This window comes from Salvelinus sp. IW2-2015, linkage group LG4q.1:29 (genome assembly GCF_002910315.2).
Source record: "Salvelinus sp. IW2-2015 linkage group LG4q.1:29, ASM291031v2, whole genome shotgun sequence".
NCBI classification, from domain to species: Eukaryota; Metazoa; Chordata; class Actinopteri; order Salmoniformes; family Salmonidae; genus Salvelinus; species Salvelinus sp. IW2-2015.
Window position 1 is genome coordinate 39,666,307 of NC_036842.1, and position 24,137 is coordinate 39,690,443.

The 24,137-nt window shown below is 41.6% G+C and overlaps 1 protein-coding gene across 1 annotated transcript; it reads left to right on the forward strand.

The window, feature by feature from the left end:
• The first annotated feature begins 177 nt into the window (after window positions 1–177).
• LOC111960929 (forkhead box protein P2-like) lies at window positions 178–20,421 on the forward strand. Its single transcript, XM_070439629.1, has 12 exons — window positions 178–181; window positions 507–729; window positions 5,808–5,912; window positions 6,003–6,090; window positions 6,331–6,414; window positions 8,871–9,069; window positions 9,318–9,394; window positions 9,516–9,617; window positions 9,827–9,948; window positions 10,302–10,371; window positions 11,433–11,599; window positions 19,360–20,421. The coding sequence occupies exons 1-12, from the start codon at window positions 178–180 to the stop codon at window positions 19,427–19,429; spliced, it is 1,311 nt and encodes a 436-aa protein (XP_070295730.1). The 3' UTR covers window positions 19,430–20,421.
• Window positions 20,422–24,137: the final 3,716 nt, after the last annotated feature.

The window sequence follows — 24,137 nt, forward strand, 5'->3', positions numbered from 1 at the left end:
TTGAAGTAATGCAGCTATTAAGATACCTAAATATGAGGTCTTTCATAGCATGACATGAATGCACTATGCTATGGATATATTTCATTGACCTATAATAATGCGTTTCGGACCTGTTATTAGACGTTCATGAAATTCATGAAAACAGCACATATTCCTGACAGTCTTAGCTTTCAGGAAATGGGTCATAATAGTGTATAGCTCCAACCGTTCAAAAGTTAGAGCCACATTTGTCATTTAGCGGATATCGGAGGTTACTCACGTTACCCGAGTTCTATGAACAAAGCAGCCCATTTACATTTTTCCAGAGTTTCTTTTGTGGCCCCATTTTCAAATCAGGCGACCCAACATATTCTCATCAAGCATACTCTTATATCTGCCCTTACTTTCATGGCTCAGAAAGACAAGTAAAACTATACCCCTACCTACACATACTCTCTCCCTGAAGCTATAACCTTTAACCCCAGTGTTGCAAGGTAATATTGTACATGTATGTCTATGTGTTTCAGCTGGCTTGAGTACTATTGAGCTCCAGCAGATATGGAAGGAGCTAACCAACAGCACAATGGAAGAGAAAATCACAAAGGATAGCTGTCCAGACCGTGTCATCACCACCACCAGCACTCCGTCCCCTACTGAACCCGTAACCACAGCCAAAGCATCAATGTCAATGTCAAACACCCACAAATTCCCTACCAACGGCCAATCTCTTAGTTCCAGCCCAAGAGAAGGGTAAAGCCTTCTCCATAACACTTTACAATAAAGGTATATGGATTAGAATCCTTAGGGCACATGTGTCAAGCACACGGCCAGCTGGCCGAATCCGGCCCATAACACATTTCTCTCCGGCCTGCGCAATTATATGGGTTGTCAATGAATTTTGGCAATTTTCCATACAGCCCGCAATACTCTCCACTATAAATCACAGCAAGCACTGCCAATGTGCTGCACGCCAAATTGCAGTGCATTGCCACACACACATACCAGCCATCCAGTGCACTGTATCATATCATCACTAATGGCACTGACGAAATCTTCTACCAGATCGAATTTTAAAGGTGTTGTAGGGAAAGTGTCCATGCCAAGTTTCGATTCCAACGGTAGCCTACAGAAAATATCATCTTGGTTGTCAAAAAGTTAGACGATACTGTAAAGGATTCACACGCGGGTAATAATTACTATACTACTAAAGGACAATAGGACACGCAAGTGAGTATAAATGAGTCAACAGTTGAGTCATTTACTTTATGACATTACAGCCTGATGTGCTCACATCTGTGAATTCAACATCAATTGTGCCTCATTCACGTGTCCTGTTTACATCGCGCAGTGGCGGAAAAGTGTACATACACATGCCACAGTCCTAGCTAGGCTACTAAAATGTTGCAATCCGGCTTTGGTTTTTAAAGCATGACAATGAATAACCAAAAAACTAAACCTGCAACGAAACACCATGCAACGAAGAAACATGTAGGCCTATTACAGCAACATTTGAGCAGTAACTTAGGCTGGCTAGTCAACTACAAGACAMTTTGAGTGCACCATACAGAAATGCTGCCTTCAACCACACCAGTGATCCATGCAGTGCAATTGTTTTTTTTATGTTACACCAACCTAGCAACATTTTTGTTATTTGGAATTAAATACTTTTTGATTAGGGTCGCAGCATATTATGCAAGTGTAGCAGCAAAGGCTGGACAAATAGTATTGATATTAATTTTGTTAAAATATGTTAAAATTTAATTATGTTAAAAATGCTTTAAACCATGGGTGGGTCTAATCCTGAATAATGATTGGTTAAAAGCACATTTCCAGCCGATGTCTATTCCACAAGAAACCAACGGCTAAGTCTATGACGTTAAAATGCCTATTTACTATGTTCCATCTGACTGTCTCAATTAATAAACTTGATCTCCACTATAAAAAGCATCTAGACATGATCTTACATTGCTTTTAGACTAATATTTAGTTTTCATCTTCATCCTATTGTCAGGCTGTGGGTAACTGGTGCATGGAATCAGGCACAGGAGAGTAGGCATTTTAACGTCATAGATTTAGCCGTTGGTMTCTTGTGGAATATACATCGGGTGGAATGTGGTTTCTATATACAGTGGGGAGAACAAGTYTTTGATACACTGCCGATTTTGCAGGTTTTCCTACTTACAAAGCATGTAGAGGTCTGTAATTTTTATCATAGGTACACTTCAACTGTGAGAGACGGAATCTAAAACAAAAATCCCGAAAATCACATTGTATGATTTTTAAGTAATTAATTAGCATTTTATTGCATGACAATAAGTATTTGATACATCAGAAAAGCAGAACTTAATATTTGGTACTGAATCCTTTGTTTGCAATTCAGAGATCATACGTTTCCTGTAGTTCTTGACCGAGGTTTGCACACACTGCAGCAGGATTTTGGCCCACTCCTCCATACAGACCTTCTCCAGATCCTTCAGGTTTCGGCGCTGTCGCTGGCAATACGGACTTTCAGCTCCCTCCAAAGATTTTCTATTGGGTTCAGGTCTGGAGACTGGCTAGCCACTCCAGGACCTTGAGATACTTCTTACGGAGCCACTCCTTGTTGCCCTGGCTGTGTGTTCGGGTCGTTGTCATGCTGGAAGACCCAGCCAGACCCATCATCAATGCTCTTACTGAGGGAAGGAGGTTGTTGGCTAAGACTCGCAATACATGGCCATCCATCCTCCCCTCAATACGGTGCAGTCGTCCTGTCCCCTTTGCAGAAAAGCATCCCAAAGAATGATGTTTCCACCTCCATGCTTCACGGTTGGGTGGTGTTCTTGGGGTTGTACTCATCCTTCTTTCTTCCTCCAAACACGGCGAGTGGAGTTTAGACCAAAAAGCTCTATTTTTGTCTCATCAGACCACATGACCTTTCTCCCATTCCTCCTCTGGATTATCAGATGGTCATTGGCAAACTTCAGACGGGCCTGGACATGCGCCTGCTTGAGCAGGGGGACTTGTGTGCGCTGCAGGATTTTAATCCATGACGGCGTAGTGTGTTACTAATGGTTTTCTTTGAGACTGTGGTCCAGCTCTCTTCAGGTCATTGACCAGTCCTGCCGTGTGTTCTGGGCTGATCCCTCACCTTCCCAATCATTTGATGCCCACGAGGTGAGATCTTGCATGGAGCCCAGACCGGGGTGATTGACCATCATCTTGAACTTCTTCTATTTTCTTCTATTCTATAAATTGCGCCAACAGTTGTTGCCTTCTCACCAAGCTGCTTGCCTATTGTCCTGTAGCCCATCCCAGCCTTGTGCAGTCTACAATTTTATCCCTGATGTCCTTACACAGTCTCTGGTCTGGCCATTGTGGAGAAGTTGGAGTCTGTTTGATTGAGTGTGTGGACGGTGTCTTTTATACAGGTAACGAGTTCAAACAGGTGCAGTTAATACAGGTAATGAGTGGAGAACAGGAGGGCTTCTTAAAGAAAACTAACAGGTCTGTGAGAGCCGGAATTCTTACTGGTTGGTAGGTGATCAAATATTATGTCATGCAATAAATGCAAATGAATTACTAAAATCATACAATGTGATTTTCTGGATTTTTGTTTTAGATTCCGTCTCTCACAGTTGAAGTGTACCTATGTAAAAATTACAGACTCTAATCTTTGTAGTAGGAAAACCTGCAAAATCGGCAGTGTATCAAATACTTGTTCTCCCACTGTACATACAGTGGGGCAAAAAAGTATTTAGTCAGCCACCAATTGTGCAAGTTATCCACTTAAAAAGATGAGAGGCCTGTAATTTTCATCATAGGTACATTAACTATGACAGACAAAATGAAAAAAAAAATCCAGAAAATCACATTGTGGATTTTTAATGAATTTATTTGCAATTATGGTGGAAAATAAGTATTTGGTACTACAAACAAGCAAGATTTCTGGCTCTCACAGACCTGTAACGTCTCTTTAAGAGGCTCCTCTGTCCTCCCATCGTTACTGTATTAATGGCACCTGTTTGAACTTGTTATCAGTATAAAAAGACACCGGTCCACAACCTCAAACAGTCAACTCCAAACTCCACTATGGCCAAGACAAAGAGCTGTCAAAGGACACCAGAAAACAAAATTGTAGACCTGCACCAGGCTGGGAAGACTAAATCTGCATAGGTAAGCAGTTGGTTTGAAGAAATCAACTGTGGAGCAATTATTAGGAAATGAAGACATACAAGACCACTGATAATCTCTCTCGATCTGGGCTCCACGCAGATTCACCCCGTGGGGTAAAATGATCAACAGAAGGTGAGCAAAAATCCCAGAACCACACGGGGACTAGTGAATGACTGGCAGAGAGCTGGGACCAAAGTACAAAGCCTACCATCAGTAACACACTACGCGCAGGGACTCAAATCCTGCAGTGCAGACGTGTCCCCCTGCTTAAGCAGTACATGTCAGGCCGTCTGAAGTTTGCTAGAGAGCATTTGGATGATCCAGAAGAAGATTGGGAGAATGTAATAGGGTCAGATGAAACCAAATAGAACTTTTTGGTAAAAACTCAACTCGTCGTGTTTGGAGGACAAAGAATGCTGAGTTGCATCCAAAGAACACCATACCTTCTGTGAAGCATGGGGGTGGAAACATCATGCTTTGGGGCTGTTTTTCTGCAAAGGGACAGGACGACTGATCCGTGTAAAGGAAAGAATGAATGGGGCCATGTATCGTGAGATTTTGAGTGAAAACCTCCTTCCATCAGCAAGGGCATTGAAGATGAAACGTGGCTGGGGTCTTTCAGCATGACAATGATCCACAAACACACCGCCCGGGCAACGAAGCAGTGGCTTCGTAAGAAGCATTTCAAGGTCCTGGAGTGGCCTAGCCAGTCTCCAGATCTCAACCCCATAGAAAATTTTTGGAGGGAGTTGAAAGTCTGTGTTGCCCAGCAACAGCCCCAAAACATCACTGCTCTAGAGGAGATCTGCATGGAGGAATGGGCCAAAATAACAGCAACAGTGTGTGAAAACCTTGTGAAGACTTACAGAAAACGTTTGACATCTGTCATTGCCAACAAAGGGTATATAACAAAGTATTGAGAAACTTTTGTTATTGACCAAATACTTATTTTCCACCATAATTTGCAAATAAATGTATTAAAAATCCTACAATGTGATTTTCTGGATTCTTTTTTCTCATTTTGTCTGTCATAGTTGAAGTGTACCTATGATGAAAATTACAGGCCTCTCTCATCTTTTTAAGTGGGAGAACTTGCACAATTGGTGGCTGACTAAATACTTTTTTGCCTGTAAGTGGACATTATAAAGGGACATATTTTTTTAATAAAACAATGGCCAGTTTGGGTAGCAGTTGTATGCAATAATAAAAAATAAATACATGTCTGGCACACATATTCGTTGTATTTTTTCAATATGGCCCTTGCGCTGATTGATTTTGACACCCCTGCCTTAGGGTAAAGTGGTACCACTTTCTCTGTGCAGCCTACTGAWTTTTTTTTTTTTTAAACGGTCTGCTTGTAAACATCAATTAAGCTGTTTGCCACAGACAGTCGTTTGTTCTCAATTTTAGTAAGAGTCCCACTGGGACAACTTATTTTGTTTGTTTGTTGTTTTGCTTTACGTTTTTTTACCAGCAACATCTGTAGTAAAGTTTATAGTAAAGCACTGTAGCAGCTTGTTCAAAATCAAGGTGCTTTTCATTTTTATTTTAACCCCTCTCTCTTTGTTCCTCAGACTGTAAAATATATATATATATTTTTTTTATGTATTTTTTTTTTTATGACGCTGATGCTTTTTTGTATGTGTAACCCTTAAACCTTCCTCCTCTACCTACAGCTTGCTGAATSTGGATCAAACAATCACACACTCACTCTATGGATATGGTGTGTGTATTTGGCCGGGCTGTGAGACTGTTTGTGAAAACGCCAGCCAGTTTATCAAGTAAGTTTTCCTATGGAGAGTGTATGTATAGTGTATAAAGCAGTTTCTGCATGCGTGTATCACCCCAGTAACTCATGTGAGCATTCTCAGGCACCTAAGTATTGAGCACATGCTGGATGAAAGGAGCACAGCCCAGTGCAGAGTCCAGATGCAGGTGGTGCAGCAGTTAGACCTCCAGGTAGGTAGGTGTGTGTGTGTGTGTGTGTGTGTGTGTGTGTGTGTGTGTGTGTGTGTGTGTGTGTGTGTGTGTGTGTGTGTGTGAGACTGTGACAGCGTACGTCAGCTCAAACTAATTTGGGGTTTCTTCACCTCTTCTTGCTTCCTCCATCCCTTGGTACCTCTCTCTCTTTCCTCCCCCTCTCTCTCTCTCCTCTTCTTGCACTCTCTCCTCCTCCTCGCTCCGCCTCTCCTCTATCAGCTCTCTAAAGAACGGGAGCGTCTCCAAGCTATGATGGCCCACTTACACCTGCCACCTTTGGAACCACAGTCCCCTTCCAAACCTGTAAGTATACAGAGAGACCACACCTATAGTGTCTCACAGAAAATGACCTATTCAGTCAACATGTATTTTTTTTTTTTTTTTTTTTTTTGTGAACAACATATTCTAAAATTGTATGGTTCTTTAGAGATAATGCCATACCATAAAAATTCTATTCAGAAATCCAAGTGTAGGTGTAGGTGACACTACACATGAGCATGAGCAGGCAAATTATATTTCTGGAGTCCTTTGGTATATTGCTCTAGCTATTGTATGCGTCCCAAATAAAATACAATACATTTGGTCACATACACATGGTTAGCAGATGTTAATGCGAGTGTAGCGAAATGCTTGTGCTTCTAGTTCCGACCATGCAGTAATATCTAACAAGTGATCTAACAATTTCACAACAACTACCTTATACACAGTGTAAAGGAATGAATAAGAATATGTACATAAAAATATATATGGATGAGCGATGGCCGAACAGCTTAGGCAAGATGCAGCAGATGGTATAGAGTACAGTATATTCACATGAGTTGAGTAATGTAGGGAATGTAAACATTATATAAAGTGGCAATGTTTAAAGTTACTAGTGATACATTTATTACATCCAATTTTTTTTACAATTAAAATGGCTAGAGATTTGAGTCAGTATGTTGGCAGCAGCCACTCAATATTAGTGATGTCTGTTTAACAGTCTGATGGCCTTGAGATAGAAGCTGTTTTTCAGTCTCTCGGTCCCAGCTTTGATGCACCTGTACTGACCTTGCCTTCTGGATCATAGCGGGGTGAACAGGCAGTGGCTCGGGTGGTTGCTGTCCTTGATGATCTTTTTGGCCGTCCTGTGACATCGGGTGGTATAGGTGTCCTGGAGGGCAAGTAGTTTGCCCCCGGTGATGCGTTGTGCAGACCTCACTACCCTCTGGAGAGCCTTGCAGTTGTGGGAGGAGCAGTTGCGGTACCAGGCGGGAATACAGACCGACAGGATGCTCTCGATTGTGCATCTGTAATAGTTTGTGAGTGTTTTTGGCGACAAGCCAAATTTCTTCAGCTTCCTGAGGTTGAAGAGACACTGTTGCGCCTTCTTCACCACGCTGTCTGTGTGGGTGGACCATTTCAGTTTGTCCGTGATGTGTACGCCGAGGAACTTAAAACTTTCCACCTTCTCCACTACTGTCCCGTCAATGTGGATAGGGGGATGCTCCCTCTGCTGTTTCCTGAAGTCCACGATCATCTCCTTTGTTTTGTTGACATTGAGTGTGAGGTTATTTTCCTGACACTCAATGTCAACAAAAGTGAAAAACTTACTTTTCAAGCCCTTAACCAACAATGCAGTAAATAAAAATAAGTGTTAAGAAAGTATTTACTAAAATAAACTGAAGGAAAAAATAAAGAAAAATAACAAATAATTAAGGAGCAACAATAAAATAACAGTAGTGAGGCTATATACAGGGATACCGGTATAGGGAGGAGGTTACATATTGTTGCCCTATTATGTGGTCTGAACGTAGTGAAAGTCGATATTTTATTCGGGAAAATTTGAAACCGGCAGTCCTGCCACTTCAACAGTCAGTGTGTTATATATGTATACGCTAATGTAGAGTGTACAAACTGAGATTTAAATCCTTTACAAACAGATTGACCCAGAAGTCCCAGAATTCAAAGATGACCACAATATACCAATACACTAATGCTGAAAATATTTCACCAATCTTAACATAAACCACTAGTCAAATTGACCCCAGAATTGGTATATAAACTCAATAATGAACTACTTTAACAATCGTTACCTGCTGCATTCAAAGAACCAACCTGCAGCACTATACTACACTTCCCTTGCATCCTCCTTGTGGTATTCAGAGATAAACATGGTAATCATTTCACTGATTGCACCTAAAGGAAGATAGTTCCTACATGATAGAGGGCTTGCTTTGTTATCCAACTGATCTTGTGTCCTTTTAGTCATCCTGTGAACCCCATTCATTGCTGCTGCTCACAGCTATATTTTATCTTTATTGTCTGAATGATATCTAGAGGCCTGATATTTTCAACCTGAACATGACATACCGTGCTTAAAATATCAGCAATGCAAAAATAAAGCTGAAATTAAGCTGACATTAAATGAACGTGATCACAATAACATTTCGTTTTTGTGAATTCTGTTTACATCAGACATTGATCAGACATTTTGAAGACAGCAGGCTAAGACACAAGCTTGGATAATAGAGAAGCTAATCATTAACTAATCTAGCTAACATGACGCTGTAATGACAATACTTATGATACAATTTCACCCTTTAATTACTGACGATTGACTTCCTTCTCCAAAGGATATTAGTGGAAGCACCAATGTCGAAGCAAATTTAATGGCATCGGTCACACCCATTTAAAAAACTCCCTCCTCTCCCTCTGGTCTTTTTCTTTCCTCTCCTTTCTCCTTTTTTGGTCTGTGTTTCTACTTCTTCTTCTGTGTGCAGCTGAGTTCTGGGTCCGGTGTCACCATGTCTAAGAGCCTGCCACCACTGTCCCCTCAAGATGACCCTCAGATGTCTCCAACGGCCCCTGTCACCTCCCCATCCTCACCCCGGGAGCCTGCAGGACTCTGCCCCACAAGTGTGGGGGCAATGCGAAGACACCACTCAGACAAGCACCCCTCTCTGTGCTCTCTGTCTTCAGGTAACAACCCGCACAGATGTCAACACAGTCCATACTGAATAGATGTACATAGCTTTGTCCCTGCTTCACTGTTGCTCCAGTCTTGTGRTATGAAAAAGTCAATTTTGGCCTTTACATGTCCTTTATAAAAAAAATCATCTGTGACACGTATTTAATACTCAGGATTTTTGCTGAATATTAACCAACCTGGTTGAAATATCCGTGTGAATGAAAGTAACCAATTGTACAATGTTTTTTCTTTTTTATAGAATTTAGCCCAAATCATGAGATGTACAGAAATGCAGATATCAGGCCACCTTTTACCTACGCTACTCTGATAAGACAGGTAAGAAGACATGAATTTAACTTATAGTTTCCCCTGTAATTCCTGCGTAAAAAGGGGCATATCAGAATTCGCCCCATTTGATGGGTTACAACCTACATGTTTTTTGTTGTCATCGTTTTAGGCTATAATGGATGCATCGGACATGCAGTTAACACTAAATGAGATATACAGCTGGTTTACACMGACCTTTGCCTACTTCAGACGCAATGCTGCAACGTGGAAGGTACTGTATTGACTTAATCTTTGTTATAATGTTGATTGTGACTTACAAGTTGAAAATAATAAAGTGTACAGCATCCATATTAGGAAGTCATCCGTTTTCAGTTTTGTCTGACGTGACGACTTCCTAATAGGGATGCCATAACTGTGATACTCCCTTGAGTTCTGTACGTGAAGCCTTTTCTGACCCTATTGCCTGTCAAACACACACAGAATGCAGTCCGCCACAACCTGAGCCTGCACAAGTGTTTTGTGCGTGTGGAAAACGTGAAGGGGGCCGTGTGGACAGTGGACGAGGTGGAGTACCAGAGAAGGAGGTCTCAGAAGATCACAAGGTATTGTATATTGGGTTGATACCTTTTATAAAATGATATAGAGCATACAGTTATTTATTTATTTCACCTTTTTCCCCCCAAGCAAGTCAGTTAAGAACACATTCTTATTTACAATGAAGAGTGTTATATCTCCAAATAGGCCTTTTATACAGTATTTTGTACACATACTGTATGTATTTCTTTTAAGGATGTCTATTCTAGAAATCTGGCTTTTCAGATTTTTTTTATTTTGAAAAGGAAAGAGATCGAACCAGTCAGATTTAATTCGTGTTGGCTCTAACTATATCAGTTGCCTTGGAGTTGTATTGATTTATGAGAATACATTACTATAAGACCTTGTTGTCATTTTGTAGAAGCCCAACGCTAGGGAAGAACCTTCTCTCCAGCCTTGCTTATTGGACTGCTCTTAATACCAGTTTACAAGTGAGTGTACCTTTATTACTAATCTTCAGAACTGTTACAAAAGGCATTTCACTGTACTTGTGCATGTGACATTAAAACGTGAAACTTTATAAAGCAAAACTATACAAACTCCTACTCTGGCAAAAACAAATAACAGGGAGACAAGGAGTCAAAGCTGAGACCAAGGTCTCGTTTTCAGATGAGCCCTGTATAACACAACAACACAGATCAAGATCCAATATACACCTCAAACTACACATCCATATACACATTCATTTAAACAATACACAAAAAGCTAAATAAAATCAATCATAAAAAAACACATTCTTCTTCCGTAAAAAGGTATCCTACCCCCTAAAAAAAGTACCAATCCAAACTCATCTCTCAGCATGTCCAGCCCATCCATCATCTCAGCCAATCATGGCTAGAGTTGGGATTCCGTCTTTTTCCGTGGCTAAACGAACTAGGCTTGTAATTTAACAATTGTATTCTTATTTACGGATGGAATACAAGTTTGTTGTTAATGCACATGAAAGTTAACATGTTCCAGAAGGCATTTCTGCCCCAAAACATATTTTGATAAAAATGAAAATTCCTCTCCTGTGTGATGTGTGACATACGCCTAAGCTACCTGAAAAGGGTCACATTTGACAGTTTTCCAGAATTTAGCTGGATTCGCCTTACAATCAGAACGGGTAGTTACATAATAATTAGATTTAGCCTTTCTGATCAGTTTTACAGTTTAATCCTCAATTACCTAATAGATTGCCAATCTGGGTCCAAGCCTTTGTTCCTGGCCTTGATTTATGAGTGATTTCAAATAATTCAGGAATTTACCAGGCATGCAATCTATTTAACTCTGAGTTTTGAAGGGGGAACGATTATCTACAATTGTTTTGAATACATTTGCAAGAAGCTTAAATCCGGTTCAGGGATAGATGAGATACAATCAAGGTCACTAAAATAAAGATAATGTAAAAAAAGATTGTTCACTAAAGTTTTTAAAGTTCCTCTTAGTGTTGACATGAGGTTTATGAGTGATACATTGTGTCATCCATTCCCTCCCAATCACATCTACTCAGGCTCCACTGACTGAGAATGCTCTGACTGTATTAAAGAACAAGAGCCCTGCAGGCCTGATAGGCAGCAGTTATTTGGGTCTGGTACACTGGACCAAGTCACTAAAACATCCTGACCTCCAGGACACCAATGGACAACGCAGCCCACACTCCACTTCACTGGCCCAGCTGTGAGTATGTCACAGTATATCACTGTTATGGTAAAGACATGACAGGTGTCATGTTGTCCCGGAAAACCCAGACCTGGGAGTTTTATTGGCTACTTGGACAGACAACTCCCCCAAAAAATCATGATTTTGGGTAGACAGGGCTTAATAAAATGTGGGCAGGAATTGGGCTCTTGAAAAATGATCCCACCAGAAACATGACAGAGGCGGACACAATACGGACGCAGAAAGCGAGGCTAATTATAGCCACAGCCAGTCAGTGGTGATAAACTTGTAACACTAACATTGGCTGTCCATAGCGCATGCAACCTACTCACGTGTGAAATACACTAATTGAAAAAATCCTCCATGATTTCCATTTAGCTAGCTATCAACTTTGTATCCGGTGGGGATGTTTATGCCAGAGCATAAAGCTGTGGACAGATTTCCTGCACGTCTATTTAGGACTATAATAACCCGGACTTTAGTATCTGATCACGTATTTGTTTTTAAACAGTTTAGGTGGCATCTATATGAGCCAGAAACATTAATTACAGTGTCAAACTGAACTACAAAGTGTTAATAGGATAACTTTGGTCATAAAGTCAGTCTCGTCCAAATTTTGTTTTGTGAGTTCGTCACAATTTACTGGAGGGTTGGGTAAGGATTACTTGCCCACTTTTGCCAATGATGCCCCAATTGCCCAGAGACAACATGTTGTGGTCTGCCCCCAGCTGCCATGTGGACATTTGTTGTAAAGTGTGCATATGGGTGTAATGCAAGTACATTTCGTTCGGCAAATAGGAGTGAAAATGGGCTTCCATAAAGTTGGTGCAAACTTCCAATGCATTTGGTTTGGAATGGTCTGGAATGGATTACATCCGACACAGTCACTTCTGCTGCCTGTCAACTGTCAAACCACTGGTGTTGGTGAGTATGTTAGCTAAGTAGATAACTGGTTCAAGCTAGCTAGTAGCTACTGTTTGGTTGTACAATATTATTTGAGCCAGGCTAGCTATGATATAGACCTCTGCTACCCGACCAGGGCCCGACATTATACAATGGATTAGGGCCTCTTTTTCATAAATAACTAGGGTACATGCAGGGCTCTGGTATCACCGAATTGATCACTAACATTTTGAAGCTGAGACATTTGCACATGTTCTGCTGCGCAGTATAGTCATATCTGACTAAGAGCATAACATGGTGTCAGAAATGCTTCAACCTCAAATATAGAACAGGGGAGATTATTTCACAGAAAATAAAAATGTTCTTTAACTTTTGTAGGAGTTGAAAGTGACGACAAGTAGCTAACTGCTCTCTCTTCACAAAGTCAGTGCACCATGAGCAGAGTGAGCAGAGTGAGCTGCGTGCAGGGAACAAGTCACAGACCGAGAGGAACAGCTAATGGATTTACTAACGGGGAATTTATTTCTGATTTTGTGTTTCAGGCAGGGCCTTAAATTTGGCAGAAGCAATTGGGCCTGCGGAGGGTAGGGCCTGAATATTGCGGGCATGGGTAGGGCTAGGGTTTAAAATTCATGCCCGTGCAGGGTTCTACTATGATACCAGAGATGATAGGGGAATGATACTGTAGATAGATAAATACATCAAGCTAACGTGTAATGTGCCATAGCTCACGTTAGCCAGCTACCTTGCTAAAATCAGCAAACTGTAGCCCATTGGCATTTAGGGTCAATAAACTTACACTTAGATGCTAGCTAACAATAGGATGTAACGTAAACTCACTCACTTTTGTACATCGCCTTGGTCCATACAATTGAGCTTATTTTTGCGCCCCCAAAAAACGTAATACTACCACATCAACTGTAATATCAATACCAATGTAAAGCACAATTTCTCCCCGTTCCAACTAAATTAATGACGAGACCTTCATGATGCCCATCTCTCAATAATTCAACAAGGCAATGAGCTCCGTCGGGTCTTTWAAAAAATGGCAGGTGGGGAGCGAAGGCTACGAAGTGATCTTGAAAGGGGGAAGTATGTTGTGTGAAGAAAACTGTTTTTTTCCCCACCCGATTTGTCCAAGTAACCAACTTTAAAATGTAAATAAAACGTAAAGAGTTTATGTAATGTCTCATCACATACCTGTTTGAAGGTTTGTGTCGAATTTGAAGAGGGGTTTAGGGCTGCGCTAACGTTAGCCTCACAAGTGAACTGCAGCTGTTCTGGCTTTTGAGTGTCATGATGGCTCGCAAAAAATGCAATTGGCACCCTAGTCATGAAATATTAGTTTAATATTAGCAATAATTATATTAATTTAGACAAAAATAATGAAGTTTTCTTACAAGTGTATATGGTTAAGCATGATTTTAATCTGCGAGAGAAGGGCTACCCCTGGTGGAAAGAGGCTGTACGGCACAAAATGAGTTGCAAATACGCGCTGTACGTTACGTAGTGAAACGTCACAATGTAATGTACAGCATCAGAGTCACGTTCTGACCATAGTTCTTGTGTGTCTTCCTTGTTTTAGTGTTGGTCAGGACGTGAGCTGGGTGGGCATTCTATGTTTTGTGTGTCTATGTGGGGATTGTCAATTGGCCTGATGTGGTTCTCAATCAGAGGCAGGTGTTTGTCATTGTCTCTGATTGGAAACCATATTAAGGTAGCCTGTTTTGTGTTGGGATTTGTGGGTGGTTGTCTTCTGTCTTTGTGTTCTCTGCACCAGATAGGACTGTTTCGGTTTGCCACGTTTGTTATTTTGTAAGTGTTCACGGTTTCGTCTATTAAACATGTTGAGCACTGGCTACGCTGCGTGTTGGTCCGATCCCTGCTACACCTCCACATTCTCGTGAAGAGGAGGAAGGCTGCCGTTACACAGAGGGGTTAGTTCTTTCATCTTTTCTCCAATACTGTTAGTCATTACCATGTCAATCAATACTGAATCGAGATGTAGTTTCACACCCTGGATTTTGATGCCAACACAGTCACTACAGTCCCATTCGTTTTCATTGCAGCCTTGTTTGAATGCCGCGGTTACGCACATTTGTACGGAATGGGGTGAGTTTACGTTAGTCAGCTTGATTTCAATAATGTTTCAACTCAAACTGGCTAGCTAACGTTAGCTAGCTAGCCAACTCATTTCAACTCAGACAAAGCTATGATAACTATCCCGGCTTTGCAAGTTAGGTAGCTAGCTAGATAGCATTTGGGGGCTAACCCAAGAGAACATCTCTGTTCTCATGAAAGTTTGTATTTTCTAGAGCAAAGATAAATGAAGGATGGTACTTGTCTACTACAAATATAGCTACGGCTCTGGGAGCAAATAGCAAAACGTATCAGCAAGCATTCGGCAACGTACACAGCTGGTTGCATAGTAATGGCATCAGTGTCACCAGCCTGAATGTATTCTGAATCGACAACAGTCCCTCTATTAGCATATACACCATTTGTGTGATGATATTTTATTACATTCACAACCTACATACAAAACCTGGTGTATTTGTTGTTCAGCGGCATCATGGGAACCCTCCTACCATATCAAGAGTTGTTATAGAAGGCTCAGGCAGTGGCCAGACACCAGTCGCACTGCAGAGTAATGGCGGACACTTGAATCAGGTTGGTCACATTTGATCTGGTCAATATTCCATCTGTCCTGGAATTCACCTAACCACCATTGATAATGTAATCAGTGCTGTGTGAATATGTTTGTCTTGTACTTTGTACGGAGGTCCCCTTCCACTGTGCCATTGGCCTGAGTGAGTAATGCCAACCAGTCAATGCCATGCTGGCACGTGTCCATTGTGAATTAGCTGTGAATCAGAATCTCTGATTTGCTATGTTCAACTGTGTATTTACTGTTGGCTTCCATGACTGTATGGTGACTGTCTTTCTCCCTCACTCACACTGTGATATACTGTAGGAGCTATGTCGGATATAGGAGCAGAAGTCAGTCTCCTTCATGACCAGTCTCTGTGATGAGGGGCCTGGAGCTGATCTATGCTGCCATGAAAGCAGGTGTTGGCAAACACCTCAGAAGGGACAAAAGGTGATTACTACACTGAACATAAATGCAACATGTAAAGTGTTGGTCCCATGTTTCATGAACTGAAATAAAAGATCCCAGAAATGTTCCATAACATTGTTCCATGTTTAAACAGCATGATCATTACACATGTGGACCGTGTGATGGCGACAATTAAAGGCTACTCTAAAATGTGCATTTTTGCAACACAATGCCACAGATGTCTTAAGTTTTGAGTGGCGATGCAATTGGCATGCCGACTGCTCAAATGTCCACCAGAGCATCAAATGTTAATTTCTCTACCAGAAGCCGCCTCCAATGTCATTTTAGAGAATTTGGCAGTACCTCCAACCGGCCTCACAACCACAGACCAAGTGTATAGCGGCATGTGGGCGAGCGTTTTTCTGATGTCAACGTTGTGAACAGAGTCCCCCATGGTGGCTGTGGGGTTATGGTTTGGGCAGGCATAAACTACGGACAACGAACACAATTGCATTCTATTGATGGCAATTTGAATGCACCGTGACGAGATCCTGAGGCCCATTGTCGTGCCATTCATCTGCCACCATCACCTTACGTTTCAGCATGATAATGCACGGCCCCGTGTCACAAGGATCTGTACACAATTCCTGTAATCTGAAAATGTCCCAGTTCTTCCAAGGCCTGCATACTCACCAGAAATAACACCCATTGAGAATGTTTGGGATGGTCTGGATCGACGTGTACGACAGCGTGTTCTAGTTCCCACCAATATTCAGCAACTTCACACGGTCATTGAAGAGGTGTGGGACAACATTCCAAAGGTCACGATCAACAGCCTGATCAACTCTATGTGAAGGAGATGTTGCACTGCATGAGGCAAATGACAGTCACACTGACTGGTTTTCTGATCCAAGCCCCTACTTCTTTTGTTATTGGTATCTGTGACCAACAGATGCATATCTGCTTAAGGCCTTGTAAGTAAGCATTTCACAGTAAGGTCTACACCTGTTGTGTTAAGCACATGTGACAAATAAAATTTGATATGTAATCCCAGTCATGTGAAATCCATAGATTAGGGCCTAATGAATATATTTCACTGTAACTCAGTGAAAGCTTTGAAATTGATGCATGTTGCATTTATGCTTTTGTTCAGAATAATAAGACAGTACATCACATGTGTTTAGTAATATCACCCTTTCAATGCGTGTCACTCATCAACTCTTCCTCGTTTTTCTACAGATTGGCAGAAGAGATGCTTTTGAAATGGAGTCCTCTGACTGAAACAGGTTGATACTGATGTCTGAATTGGGAGCGACCTTGCACTCAGCATTAAAATGATTAAAGACTTTTGATCATCTTTTATTATTTAATCATAGTACTATCAATGTGTGTTTGGGAGGGGGGGGGTTGTATTCTTCAAACATGTCAGGGAACTCCTGTTTTAAATGGGACACATAACAGGAAGGTATAATGTTTGCACAGTGTCATTAACAGAACACTGCTTCTACAATATTGTGTGGCGTATGGTTTACATTGAACTGTTACACTTGAAAGTTATCAAAACACTTTTTAGAATATCGACATAACTTTAGCAATTGCACTCATATTACTAGGTAGGCTACTGAACGATGCAAAGTTTCCTCTTGCTATCTTGCCATAACTGATTTGACAGAGAAATATCAGTTAGATAAGATAACCAGCTGCAGCTATTTCCTAGCTATGCTTGCTAGCTGCTGCAAAACGRAAGGTCAGTCCAGGCTTTAGCCTACACGTAGACCTGAATTAGCTGACCGTCTTGATATGGCGAGTCAGGAGGAGGGGAAGTCCAACTTCAAAACGTTGTTCTCTCCATAGCAAAGCTATCTTTGCTTGCCTTGCTGTACTCACTGCTGCCCTTGTTTGTTGTGATTGAAAGGCAAAGACACACCCAAGAAACACCCACTGTGCTGCCAACTCTCACCCAGTGGGCGTGGGACACGCATTTGACKCTCTTCACATACAGAAACAAATTTAAACGTGTTTGGTTTAGTAAGGAGATTGGATGCACGTTTGTAAAGAAATGCCCCTCACGATTAGAGTGGAGCAGGCTGCCATGTTCATTTTCCACTGAACGTTTATGAACGCAATGTGTCAAAAGAGCAGCATGGCAACTTGTAGCGCTGTTTTGTACACATACTTGTCAACAAATTAATTTGCTGTCACTCCTGTTCCTGTCGCAGAATGCTTCCTTATGACAGCAGGTGATAATAGGCAATAGTCTAATACTAGTGATTTAATCCATCACTTGCATGAGCCCAGATACATAGGCTACATTATTTACCTCGTTTGGTCAACGTAAATTTAGCACTAGGTTCATTAGGCTGTAACATCAAAAAGGCAGCATTCAGCAGGAATTTTGGTAGGATGACCAGATTTGTCAAACTGTTATGAACATTAAACAGATTGTGAACCCAAATGTGTTACTGTTTCTAGTGGGACAACAATACATTAATTTGCGTTGTGCACAAGCCTGCTAGACAAAAATGGGAGTCAGAAATGCAAAAGATGTTGCCCATGTATGCAGTGTATCCAAACTCCACCCCTTGAGTACCCCCAACAGCACACATTTTTTATGTTGCCCCGGACAAGCACACCTGATTCAACTTGTCAACTAATCATCAAGCCCTCAATCAGTTGAATCAGGTGAGTTTGTCTGGAGCTATAATACAAATGTGTGCTGTTGGGCGTACTCAACGATTGGAGTTGGGAAACATTGAGTAGAGTAAGATGATTAAAAGTTTTGCAAATCATACTCAACCACCTGAAGATTTACATGATTTAGATTTGTCTTAAATGTGGAGTAATTTGTAGAAATCAAATGTCACATGAACATATTCAAATGCCCAGTAGTGGTGAACATAGATCAGGGGTGGCCAACCCTCTTGGAGAGTTACCACTAGGCAGGATTTTCTATGGTCCTATGTTAAAGGGATAGCCTATTTCACCCAAATTAATTACATATTTACATGTTTGTTTCTTATGGACAAGGAAAGACTGCAATCCATTATATGTTTAGCCACTGCCAACAACCGTTAATATTAGCATTTTCTAACCAAAAACCAATGTAATTATTATGATTTATTTTTTAACTAATCAAGTCAGTTAAGAACAAATTCTTATTTACAATGACGGCCTACCCCGGCCAAACCCTAACTCGGACGACGCTGGGCCAATTGTGCGCCACCATATTTAATGTCCCCCAGTTAGCATACTCTAAATTTCATGGCCAAATAATCTGAAAGTAACTTCAAACAAAGTGGTACAATTTTTAGTGTGTATTCAACTTTTAAATAATCCTGAATACACCCGACTTGTGATTTTTAACATGTTTATTCCACCCTGGTCAAGGGCCTAAGCAATGTGAAAATATGTAGAATTGGAGGAAATTAGCTTAATTTTCCGACTCGACTCTCCCCCCCCGACTATGACATTCACAGTAGGAAATATCACTCCACGCTATCTTCGAAAGGTGACAGCCCTGCACCCACATCAAACCACACCCCCAAGGCAACTCTTGTTTGCCTTCAATCATGGCCGCTAGCATTTCTTAATGAGCATTGATGAAAAACAAGGCCAAATCAGGAAGTAAGTGTCAGTGGGACGCAACCCGTCTGCCTATGGAGACTAGGTGTGATGTGATCTTTTTCCCTGACCGCACTATAACTTTCCCAGTTGGGACAATAAATATATTAATTGACGGACATTGTTTGGTTGGTTGGTTGATTGATTGAGAAGAACTAAGTCTTCTTGATAATGTAATGTATTTTTTTTATCGCAGGCCCCTCGTCAAGGAAGAGGAGACACCACCAGTGATTAAGAATTTGGAGGATAAAGAATGTCTGCTGTAATTGCTGACAAAAGCTAATCCCAGTCCAGAGATGCAGCAGGACATGGAGCAAAAGGAGGGACATCAATCAGATCTGGAATAACAATGGGAACCTCAATGATTGAATATGGCTACAACTCAACATCCTGACTCTGACACCAACGCCTTCTAACTCTGAAGCTGTCCTAATATGGACACCGTAATCTGGAATGGACTCCACCCTACGGTCAAAAACCTTTGTTTCCCAACTCTATTTTATTGTTAATAAGACTTTACATTCCATGACAGTGAGAACTCTCAACTTCCAGTGTGTCCAGTTTGCATTTGTTTCTCTAACTGGACAAAATATCCTTTATAATCACTTAATGTAATAATGGCTCACAGATTATGGTCGTTTGTTTACAATATTACGAGATGTGCAAACTATTGTATTGTAGTGATTTTTTATTCATGATTGTCTTCTCTGTCAAAGTGGTTTTTGCAGAACTGTAAAGATATTATTGTAACATAAACATGCACCCAAGGAGTACATCAAAACAATATATTGAATATGATTGCTTCTCTTGAAATCTTTAGCCCACAACACAAAAAACATGCAAACCAAACATAATAGAATCTGAATGAGCAGCATCGGTTTGACCAGGGCCGTGTTCTTTGGGTACGCAACAGAAAACGTTTTAAAGTGTATTGCAATGGAAAGTGTAAATGAGACTTTCTTATTGGACATGCCCAGGTATTCTCTCCCTGTTTCAGTCCATTTTCTTCCATTTGGTGCCTAATGAGCACAACCCAGATGCAAATATGTGATTCACAGAGATACGTAAGCTTGTTTAATGTTTAATCGTTGTTTTGTCTTTTACTTGCTTCTAAAAGATGTAAATGTGACAAGTATGTCCTTATCTCTACTTCTGTTTGGCTCATGCAGTATAGTAGTTACACAAATGCAAAAACACAGTTTTTTTACTACACTACAACAATAAATGAATGTGATATACAGTGTGTGTTTGAACAGTGGGGAACCATAATGGCCTTCTATGCAAAACAAATTGTAGTTTTTATTTCATTTTAGTCTTTTCGATAATTTAAAATATATTCTGATTTCTTCACTTCAGTTTGTGTTGGAAAAAAACTGAAGAGAAAAAGAATATCCAAATCAGGATTTTTCTTTGGTGCCCCTTGGGGAGAAAAATCGAGCTAGCTATGTCAGCCACTGGCTCGGTCCTCAGAAGGTAGACCAGGGATGAGGAACTTTGATGGTGGTGGGGGCCACAAAAAAATCTAAACTCATCATGAGGGGCCGCAGCTGCTCACGGTTCTGTGTACCCATATCCCCAAAATGTTACGATTTAGAGTTAATTTTGTGCAATCTAAACATTTTGCCAAGGGGTGTAAAGAAAATGTTGCAGTTTTAAAGCAATTTTGCTACAATTCTGACCTGTTTCAGGAAACTAGGCGTATGTCGCAGGTCACTTCTTCACAGGAGAGCCATTTGAACGTAAACATTTCTTTGGCAGAAATGCCTTCTGGAACATGTGAACTTTCATGTGCCTTAATAACAAACGTGTATGCCATCTGTAAATACAAATAAAATTGTAAAATTACAAGCCTAGTTGGTTTAGCCACCCACAGAAAGACAGCAACCTTCCCGCTAGCCATGATTGGCTAAGATAATGAGTGGGCATGACATGCCGAGAGATGAGTTTGGATTGGTCTGCCATATAGCACGCCTTTGTCTATTTGAGCTAGTCAGTATATGTAGGTAATCCTGTCTAACGCAGCTTTTTTTATGTATCATGCAGTAAAACTGTGTAAGTGTTGCTCTCCACTTTCTGAAATCAGTGGATTTCAGGTATGATAGTTAAGGAGATAGAGAAAAAAAAAGCTGTCTCTAGATTACATCTTCAAACTAAGGGCAACAATGGCATCCTTGACATGAGATATRGATAGTCTAGCTAGCTACATTTTCAGATAATACACATTTTGACAGAAAGTGGTTTAATTTCAAGTTAAAGTGTACTGTTAGCTACTTTTATCCAATGTAAAAAACACAACTTCAAATTTTGCTACGTAAGACCCATTTTTTCATGGGTCGGAGAGAATATTTTGCAATTTTATAGCTTATTTCATGCAACTACTAATTTGTGACAGTACGTCTCAAATCGGTCTTAATATAGCAAAATGTGAAATTGTGTTGTTGTTTTTTTTACATGGGATGAAAGTAGAGACTCGCTAGAAAATGGTATATCATATGCTACAGTAATTCTGCTTTGAAAGTTGATGAACTTGAAACTCACTTTGAGAAAATGGCCTTTGAATGTTTTGGTACTACTACTATTGGAGAGTCCTTCTTTGTCTACTCAAATCAAATCAAATCAAATTGTATTAGTCACATACACATGGTTAGCAGATGTTAATGCGAGTGTAGCGAAATGCTTGTGCTTCTAGTTCCGACAATGCAGTAATAACCAACAAGTAATCTAACCTAACATTCCACAACTACTACCTTATACACACACACAAGTGTAAAGGGATAAAGAATATGTACATAAAGATATATGAATGAGTGGTGGTACAGAACGGCATGGCAAGAATGCAGTAGATGGTATAGAGTACGGTATATACATATGAGATGAGTACTGTAGGGTATGTAAACATAAAGTGGCATAGTTTAAAGTGGCTAGTGGTACATGTATTACATAAGATGGCAAGATGCAGTAGATGATATAGAGTACAGTATATACATATGAGATGGGTAATGTAGGGTATGTAAACATTATATTAAGTGGCATTGTTTAAAGTGGCTAGTGGTACATTTTTACATAATTTCCATCAATTCCCATTTTTAAAGTGGCTGGAGTTGAGTCAGTATGTTGGCAGCGGCCGCTAAATGTTAGTGGTGGCTGTTTAACAGTCTGATGGCCTTGAGATAGAAGCTGTTTTTCAGTCTCTCGGTCCCTGCTTTGATGCACCTGTACTGACCTCGCCTTCTGGATGATAGCGGGGTGAACAGGCAGTGGCTTGGGTGGTTGTTGTCCTTGATGATCTTTATGGCCTTCCTGTGACATCGGGTGGTGTAGGTGTCCTGGAGGGCAGGTAGTTTGCCCCGGTGGTGCGTTCTGCAGACCTCACTCCCTCTGGAGAGCCTTACGGTTGTGGGCGGAGCAGTTGCCGTACCAGGCGGTGATACAGCCCGACAGGATGCTCTCGATTGTGCATCTGTAGAAGTTTGTGAGTGCTTTTGGTGACAAGCCGAATTTCTTCAGCCTCCTGAGGTTGAAGAGGCGCTGCTGCGCCTTCTTCACAACGCTGTCTGTGTGGGTGGACCAATTCAATTTGTCCGTGATGTGTACACCGAGGAACTTAAAACTTTCCACCTTCTCCACTACTGACCCGTCGATGTGGATAGGGGGGTGCTCCCTCTGCTGTTTCCTGAAGTCCACAATCATCTCCTTTGTTTTGTTGACGTTGATGTGAGGTTATTTTCCTGACACCAACATCCGAGGGCCCTCACCTCCTCCCTGTAGGCGCGTCTCGTCGTTGTTGGTAATCAAGCCTACCACTGTAGTGTCATCCGCAAACTTGATGATTGAGTTGGAGGCGTGCATGGCCACGCAGTCGTGGGTGAACAGGGAGTACAGGAGAGGGCTCAGAACGCACCCTTGTGGGGCCCCAGTGTTGAGGATCAGCGGGGTGGAGATGTTGTTACCTACCCTCACCACCTGGGGGCGGCCCGTCAGGAAGTCCAGGACCCAGTTGCACAGGGCGGGGTCGAGACCCAGGGTCTCGAGCTTGATGACGAGTTTGGAGGGTACTATGGGTTTAAATGCTGAGCTGTAATCGATGAACAGCATTCTCACATGGGTATTCCTCTTGTCCAGATGGGTTAGGGCAGTGTGCAGTGTGGTTGCGATTGCGTCGTCTGTGGACCTATTGGGTCGGTAAGCAAATTGGAGTGGGTCTAGGGTGTCCGGTAGGGTGGAGGTGATATGGTCCTTGACTAGTCTCTCAAAGCACTTCATGATGACGGAAGTGAGTGCTCCGGGGCGGTAGTCGTTTAGCTCAGTTACCTTAGCTTTCTTGGGAACAGGAACAATGGTGGCCCTCTTGAAGCATGTGGGAACAGCAGACTGGGATAAGGATTGATTGAATATGTCCGTAAACACCCAGCCGCCAGCTGGTCTGCGCATGCTCTGAGGACGCGGCTGGAATGCGTCTGGGCCTGCAGCCTTGCGAGGGTTAACACGTTTAAATGTTTTACTCACCTCGGCTGCAGTGAAGGAGAGCCCGCAGGTTTTGGTAGGGGGCCGTGTCAGTGGCACTGTATTGTCCTCAAAGCGGGCAAAAAAGTTGTTTAGCCTGTCTGGGAGCAAGACATCCTGGTCCGCGACGGGGCTGGTTTTCTTTTTGTAATCCGTGATTGACTGTAGACCCTGCCACATACCTCTTGTGTCTGAGCTGTTGAATTGCGACTCGATTTTGTCTCTGTACTGGGACTTAGCCTGTTTGATTGCCTTGCGGAGAGAATAGCTACACTGTTTGTATTCGGTACATGCTTCCGGTCACCTTGCCCTGGTTAAAAGCAGTGGTTCGTGCTTTCAGTTTCACGCGAATGCTGCCGTCAATCCACGGTTTCTGGTTTGGGAATGTTTTAATCGTTGCTGTGGGTACGACATCGTCAATGCACTTCCTAATGAACTCGCTCACCGAATCAGCATTTCGTCAATATTGTT